At 38.0% G+C, this 8,611-nt stretch overlaps 1 protein-coding gene across 1 annotated transcript; it reads right to left on the reverse strand.

The window, feature by feature from the left end:
* Positions 1-3,879: 3,879 nt before the first annotated feature.
* On the reverse strand, positions 3,880-7,201 carry LOC21393933. Its single transcript, XM_010102687.2, has 2 exons — positions 5,954-7,201; positions 3,880-4,276 (listed from the first exon to the last, which is right to left on the reverse strand). The coding sequence occupies exon 1, from the start codon at positions 7,102-7,104 to the stop codon at positions 5,971-5,973; it is 1,134 nt and encodes a 377-aa protein (XP_010100989.1). The 5' UTR covers positions 7,105-7,201; the 3' UTR covers positions 3,880-4,276; positions 5,954-5,970.
* Positions 7,202-8,611: the final 1,410 nt, after the last annotated feature.

The raw sequence follows: 8,611 nt of genomic DNA on the forward strand, positions 1-8,611 counted from the left end.
CCTGGTTTTTCTCCTCTATTTTTTCCCCAATATTAGCAAGATCTATTATTATTTTATTAAAATAATCAAGATTCTTCTCTAGACTTTTAGAGGTGTCCATTCTAAAACTGAAAAGACTCTCTTTTAAGTAAATCTTGTTTGTAAGGGATTTTGTCATATATAATTGTTCAAGTTTGAGCCATACCTTCGCCGCAGTATCCTCCTCGTTTACCTGTCTGAGAACGTTGTCGGCTAAGTAGAGGATGATCGTGGAGTATGCAATTTCTTGCAAATCGGCCTTCTCTTCCTCGGTTCCTTTCACGTCCTTCATGTCTCCTAGGGCTTTCGTAACCTTCTGTTGAACGAGTATGGCTCTCAATTTTTTTCCCCATAAGCCAAAATCTCCAGAACCATCGAACTTCTCGAGCTCGAATTTGACAGTTCCCATTTCTTCTTCTCTCTTCGATTCTTGATCAAGATCGCCTGAGAAACCCTTGAATCTGAAAACTTCCGCTTCTCAACCAAAGCTCTGATACCACTGTTAGACAATCGCCAACACCAGACTCAAAACAAAACTAATCTCAGAAAAGAAATCAACAAGAACACAATCAATTGTTTGACCGAGGTTCAGACAAATAACTCATCCTATGTCCCCGTTGAGCTCCCCCACAGCGAGCTCTATTCCAATATTAGAGAAGAGATTACAACCCTCACAGCTCTCCAATCCCAAAACAAGAACTCTCACCCAATTACAAGAATCAAACCCAGAGAAGAGACACTTGTGTTTCCCTCAAGAACAATCCTCTCCTGATTTTCTTGGAACCCAAACACCCTTACAATTCTCTCTCTCTCTCTCTCACCGATGGAGTTTCTCGTTTACAAATTTGTGAGCCAAATGGAATGAATTCCACCGACAATACAAGCCTCAGATTATATCTAACCCAATACAACATAAACTAGATCTAACGGTAGCTGGCCCTCCACGTGTAGAGCGAGGATCTCCCCTTTAGAAGAAACCAGCTGCATTGAATCCCTTTAAGTGACTTGTCATTTCTAGTACCACTTCTCTAAACGAGCTGTCGTTTGTGGAATTACACTCACAGTATATACTCATAAATGTTGTCGTTAGAGATCAAAGATTCGTGGATAAGCATCTCTATAATAGCAGCAAAAAGTCTTCATATTTAATTTTCAAGTTCCTCAATTACAATAAAAGAATATACGCACATGAAGGATCTCTTACTGTTCACAATGATGAAGACAACGCCAAGGAGTAGCTTAGTTATGTTATTGATAATTTCTTCCTACTACGTAACGGGCATGGAAAAATTCGAAACAGGTGACTATAATACTATTCGAGTACAAAGAGAAATCAAGATACAAAGAGACACCAATAATGACTATAATACTATTCCCACCAAGAAACAGGTGTATTGCGAAGGGGTCTATTATTGGTTGGTTTCCAAGAATTATTTCGAGTCCCTTAATGAAACAATACAATCATTTGATTTTCATGATGAGGAATTACATAGCAATATTCCACTATTCAAACCCTACTAGGTGGAATGAAAATGTTGCTTTGTTATCCGACGCTGCGTCATGAGTAATCAAACTCTAAGGGGGCGTTTGGTATGCAATAATCAATAGGAATTAAATACGTAGGAAAGTGATGGTAGGTAATATGATTCTCTGAAATTCTACGTTATCATGTTTGGTTATGCCTAGAAATCTTTTGTTAGATTCCCAGCAATGTTATTTTACGGTGTTTGGTTGGGCATAGTAATGTAATCCTTCTTATAAAGTTAATAATTGAAAAAAAATTTGAAACTAATTAACTCCTATTATTTCTATTTTACTAACTTATAAGATTAATACTATTAGTGGATTTTTTAAATATTATGAAAAAATACAAAACTAAAAAATGCTCCCTCTCTCTCTCTCTCTCTCTCTCTCTCTCATCCCTCTCGATCTCCCTCTTGATCTTCCAGTTCCACACGGGATTGGACTTTGCCAGGCGTGGGCGGACAAAGGCGATTCGAGGCTGGTCACGAGGCTGCGCGATGGTCACGGGGCAATGGTGCGATGGTCACGGGGCTGCGCGAACGGAGGCGATTCAAGGCTGGGTAGACAGAGGCGATTCGAGGCTGGGCAGACGGAGGCAATTCGGGGATAGACGGACAGAAGTGACTGTCACGAGGATGGTGGGACGGTCAAAGGGCCGGGTGGACGAGGAGATCGGCGAACACTGTTGGATATGAGGATTTAACAGTGGGGTAGGGCAGTAGTGGATCAGAAGGCGAATTTAACGGTGGTGGCGGCACAGGAAAGTCCGACGACGAAAGGTGGCGGCGTGGTCGACGGAAGAGCAGTGGACAAGAGAGGCGGTTGGGTCTGCGAAGAGATAGGTGGGAGAAATGTGGGAAAGTAAATAACACCCATTTTTTAACTTTCCCGTGTTATTAATTTTCCTGAGAAAATAAATAGCACCCTCTAAGATGGATTTAAGATTACCTCAAAATGTGGTAATGTTAAACCCATGGACTTCACTTTTTTGGGTTTTAAAAAAGTCTAATAATTGTACCAAACATAAGAATCTGAAAGATTCTCATTCCCACCCCTGAGATTACCCCATATCAAACGCCCCCTAAGTGATGACATCATAAAAGTTGTCGAGGGTGGACAAAACATGTATCAATCGATCCGCTAGGAGGTATTTGCGAAATCCGATAGCATTTTGGAAGTGTGATGAGCTCCTTATTAGACAAGGTAAACAAGGCCTGGTCTCTTATAACCTAGTCACCAAGAAGGTTACAAGTCTTGAGAAATTAGGAGAGACGACACATTTTCGTGCTTCTGGTTATGTCAAGAGTCTGGTTTCAGTTGGCATAACAACTCCCATCAGAATTAGAAGAGCTCGTAATGATAAATATGTGTGTATAGCCTAGTTGGACTTTAGGGTATGTAACCAACCGGTTCCTACAGAATTATGTTTTTTTTTCTCTTTTAGGAGATCATTTGTCGTTTTCTTGATAGAAGAAAGAAAGTTGTTTTATTTAAGAAAAAAAAAAAGGACACGTTTATTGCAAGTTTGAGTATTAATTACTAAACATATCTCTAGTTATTAGTTATTTATTTTGTGTTCTTAACATAATTCCTTTAGAATGTGAACAAATAGTTAGCTACCTTGTAGTTATGCCTTGTTAAACAAAGGGGAAAAAAAGAAAAGAAAATTAAGCCGTAAAATGGAAAGGAAATACGAAATATGGCTCTTGATGATAAGAGAAAATGTGCTTGAACTAAAGTTGCTATATCAGAGGTAGATGTCATGTAAATTAAAATCTCTCGTACTGGCATCACTAATCTTGTTGAATGATTCTCGAAACGAATAAAATGAATAAATAAATAAATAAAACAAGGCGTAAGCAATTACTAATTAATGATTCCTTTGGTTCACAAAGCTCTTACTTTATTGACTACATTTTATGATACGGACTTGGGAACGCATAGGACAAGCGAAAAGAGAGCTCTTTCTACGAGCCACTATTTTCCTTGCATTTTGTTCCCCCCAGCCTTTTTCTTTTTCTCCGTCTCTTTACATGGAATAAATGATTTACGCAGAAAAGGAACCGCTTTACACATGAAACTTTTGAGAGCGTGGGACGCTTTAAAAAAACTAATTAACAGAGCACTCTATTTTAATCGTTAGATTAAATTTTTAACGGTTAAATCTGTATATATCATTTAAAATACATCGTGTAAAACTGCTATCTCTATAAATTTAACCGTTAAAAAAAATAATCTAACAATCAAAATAAAATGTTTCACCGTAAAGTTTTTTAAAGGATCTTAACCCAGAGAAAACCACAACTTTTTCTTTCTTTCTCTCTAGAAAAGGCTCTTTTTTTTTTAATTTATTGATAAGAGATAACCAGCTAATTAATAAAGCTTGCTTTTTCTCAATGTTCTGCATACTCATTCCTTTAAAAATATATATATAAATAATAAAAGGAATAACTTTATCTTACAAGCAGTCAAGAAGACGCCAATAAAGACGACTGGCTTCAGCACATGCTTTTTGTTCCCTTGGATCTTTTAGTGGTACAAATTCACCTTCGTCCCAACCATGTCAGCTAATATTCCACAATTGCCTATGCCTTACTGATCGCTAACAAAATGTATATAACCCACTTGAGTGGAAATAAATATGTTGCTTTCTTACTCGACCTGAAGGCCTCCATCTAGGACCGGGAGTGAGAAAAGTCTTATGTAATCCCTTTCTCAAGTCTAAACAATAATCCTGCATTGCCAGTTTAAATCCATCAGAAGCAGCCAGATAAAGAAGTTACAGCAGTAAATTTCACTAACAAATTCAACAAAAACACACACACACATCCATATGGGTGTGGTTTAAATAGTTATTCTAATATTTACCCATCAGTGAGTGTCATTCTTTTAACCGTAAGATATTGATCTCACGGTTGTAACAAATTGGATAGTTAACTAAAAATATTTATGACACCTAATGAAATTGGATTCTTGTCACACCACATCATCAAATTTTTATAGGTGTATTCATTTGCTCAACTCAAGTCACGACTTGAGTTGTGTATGTGAGAGAAAAACACTATAGCAAAAAAGTTAAATTTGAATTTATGTAAGAGAAATCACTGTAATAATATGACTTGAGTTATGAGATGAATAAGGCCATATTTGATAGGTAACTACTATGAAAGTGTAACTATTGAAAACTAGTCTATATATATATATATATATATATATATATATGTGTGTGTATGTATGTATAAATATGTGTGTGCCTATGTGTATATAGATATGTATGAAATAAACTCATCTACTAAACTGTCAGGTAAGCTTCCATTAACTACAAGTGTTTCTTAGCTGGTGATTGCTTGAATGCCTAATGCAATGCAAGTAATTCAAATGCTAGTTAAGGAAAAATCCCAAAAGGTTGGAATTCTGATGAGTGGAGACTTTGTTGAAGAAAGATAGTTCAACTTCTTCATTAGGCATCCCATTTTCTCCTTTCTCTTTAAGATTGAAAGGAAACAGGCTAATAAAGCGGCTAATATAGGGCAAGGAATCAGATAAAGCGGCTATTGCTAATACAGGGCAATGAATCAAATTTTATTGTTTACCAAATCTGACGTCAACTATGTTTCAACATCTACAATCTATTTAATCACTATTACTCTCCACAGAAGACTATAGTCATTTAGAATAACAAAACAATGCAATACTTTTATCATATAAAGGATTCATGATTTACTACTCAGCACATGTCAACTAAACTTTTCATCACCTTTACTTCCCAAAGAAAACTTGGTTAATCTAGATGGAGGAAAAAAAATAACGGAACTTTAACCTCAAGAAGAAAGAGCCGTTTGGAAAAGATTAAACTTTAATTAATTCTAAGTTTCTGAGCCTGTTCTTGTAGTATGTTTTATTTCGAGATATTAAGGGGAAATACCTTGCTCGAGTACACATTTCAAGCAAGATCTCCTTCCTTAAACCATGGTATTCTGAGAATTAACCATGACGAAACTCATCTTATGTTAATGAAATAGCAACACCAAACATGTGATCAGACCTTTAATTCACAAAGATCTGAATTCACCATGATCAGAAATACCAAAAACTCTCAGATCAGATGCAACCAATTACCAATCCATAGAATTCCAAAACCTTCCTTTCCACCCAAGAAATAATGCAAAAACATTAACACCCAACAAATCAAATAATGCCATACTCGAAATCTAATTAAGTTCACCTCATTTTCATCTAAAATCATACATTCCCACTAACTGAAAAAAGCAGATATGACAAATGCTAAGTGAAGATTATAAAACCATGCATGAAAACTTACAAAAACCAAAACCAAAGATGTATAAAAACAAAAACAAAAAAACAAAAAAAAAACAAAAAAAAACAAAAATTCAACAATTCAAGTTATTACCTCACAAGAGCCCAACTTCATTTCGTGACAGGCTTCTGCAGGAGAGCAGTCAAGAAGACCTCGCCGCTCTTCGAATCGGCCTTGCTCGCCGTCGCCCACTTCACCTTCCTGTACCCCAATTTCCCAATCAACGGAGCATAAACCTTCTCAAGATCAACCCCTTTGCTGAAGAAATGATCCAGCCACAAGTACCCGCCGCTCCTCAACACCCTATCAATATCAAACAGCAAGAACTCCAGCGCCACGGTTGGAATCCACCTGTTCACCGCCCGCCCGCACCGCACGATGTCCATGGTCCCGTCGAACACCGGCAACCGCTGCTGCAGCGGCGCGTGGAGCGGCACCAGCCCCCTCAGCGCCGCGACCTCGCTGAACGGAGCGAAAACGTTCATCGTCGTCGTCAAAACCGTCACATTGTAGGCCTTCATTCTCGCCGCAAATGTTCCCGTGCCTCCGCCGATGTCGATCCCCAATCTCAGCACCGAATTCGCCGCCTTCGCGATCTGCATCAGCTGGGGAACCGGCAAATCCAGCTCCGATTTGTACGAAACAAAATTCGTAACTTCCTTCCCCAAATCAAAACCCAAAATTGGGTTCATCCTGTTCAGACAATCCAAGCTCTTGCAACTGTACCGATTCCAGAGCAAATACGAGTCGGGGATCGAAGAAGGGAAAGGGTTTTGAGGGAGAGAAGAAGACGAGGGCTTCGGCGGAGTTCGGGAGAAGCAGCGGCGGCGAGGGAGGGGGTGGCAGCCGCGAAGAATCAGGGTTTCCGCGAGGTCGTCGGAGGAGGAGGGGCAGAGAGAGAAGGGGGTGTAGTTCATGAAGCGGTGGAGGAGGTCTGGGTGGGCGTGGCAGGCGGAGGCAATGGGGGAGAGCTGGGAGTAGAGGAGGAGATCGGCGGGAGGGACGGCCGCGGCGGAATTTCCGGCGGCAGAGTTGGGGTTGTGGTGGCGGCGCGTGAGGTGGTTGATGGTGGCGCGTATCGTGGTGAGCTGGTGGATGAGGTGGTCGGGGACTTGGTGGGAGGCGGTGGAAGGGTTGTTGGCGGCGGTGGAGGGGGAGTTGGAGGAGAGATGGTAGAGAGAGAGAATGTTGGTGGCCACCATAGCCAACAACAGAAGAAGATTCAGACCCATTGTGAAACCCATTCTTCTTCTTCTTCTTGTTTTTTCTCTCAGATTTCTCAGCTGCTTGGTCAGTGAAGTAAAGTGTAACTAGTGAAGTTCATTTGGGGTCGGATCTCATGCGGGCGAGTTTAGATTTTTGGATCTGGACTTGTTGGATTGGGCTTTTCTGGCTGTTGACATTGTACAACGGTGTGGGACCATGAGTAGGTAGAGTTGATATCTAGATTTTCGTTGGAATCCAACGGGTAACATTTTTTATGTTTTATTATTGGTTTGGTACTCTCGTCGTTTCTGTATCCATGGTCGGCGATTAGGACATATCACTTTACATTAGGACTAAAGTCTGCGTTAGATTATTTATTATTAGCATAAAAAATTTAAAAAAAAAAAGCATTACATTGTCTTGTTCTATGGGCGGAGAAGTTTTTAATCCACTTAAATTTTGACGGTCTGATTTAAGATCCAAAATATTTTTTTTATTGTGAGTTGCACTATTTTTAACGTGAACTGAACAATAATAATAGATTCGACTGTTAGAATATATTTAAATTGCTTAAAAGAATTTACTTTGCTCTAAAACAAAATAACGTGCACTTATTGTTATAAAATCTGCAAGTTGATGATGAAGTTACCTGGTGGCACGTGAGATTGGACCTACTTGCATATTTGTTAAATGGCATTTGATGCAGATTTCTTTTTCTTTCTTTCTTTCTTTTTTTTTTTTTTTTTGTGAAGGCAACATTTCATGCAGATTTTGTCTTCATGTTTGCCAACAATGATGAACAAGCCCCACCGTGTTTTGAGAACGCCCTTGATGACCGAACCATACTCGTCAAGAGGAAAAAAAAAAAGAATTTAAGTTAATTTTATATTAAATTTTGATTCTGGAATTTAAGGTTGAATTTGATTCTTGTCTTTTAACATTCAAAATGTCTCATAATCAGTCATCAATCGACAAAACCGGCTCATCAATGGTTGATAAAATATTGTTTAAAAAATAAATTGTAATCAAAAGAATAATACGAGTGTCGTGTCGTTTAATAAGAATATTAAGGTAATTTTATACAAAGAAATGAAGTTGTTTGTTTTATGGCTTTAAATTTATGGTTTTTATAGTGTTTTTTTTAATAAAAATCATAATAAAAAATTATTAATTTAAATTCATGAACCAAAAAAAATTCAAACGAAATTGAACTCTTTGAGACAATATTTCAAAGTTTGGATGGAGAGTCATGGAAGTGGTTGATGTGAATTGAAAATCTTCTATTCAAACTCAACCAGGTCAAATAAGATAAAATAAAACAACAAAAACAACTTCACTATGAGATTAAATTTAGTTTTTGTTATGCTGAACCAAATATATATATAATTTGTGCCAATTCAAAAATATATAGAGAACTTGTAGTGTCCGTTAAGTTAGTTGGTCATTACGTATATTCAATTAATCTGAAAGGCACTACTTTTCGTGGACTGCTTTAATCTAAATTAAACAATTTTACGATATTTAAATACACAAAGTGCACTAACA

This window comes from Morus notabilis, unplaced genomic scaffold (assembly GCF_000414095.1).
Source record: "Morus notabilis unplaced genomic scaffold, ASM41409v2 Scaffold1445, whole genome shotgun sequence".
Lineage (NCBI taxonomy): Eukaryota > Viridiplantae > Streptophyta > Magnoliopsida > Rosales > Moraceae > Morus > Morus notabilis.

Excerpts from the sequence above, each read along its gene's own strand:
- LOC21393933 (XM_010102687.2), bottom strand. The coding sequence starts at position 7,104 with ATGGGTTTCACAATGGGTCTGAATCTTCTTCTGTTGTTGGCTATGGTG.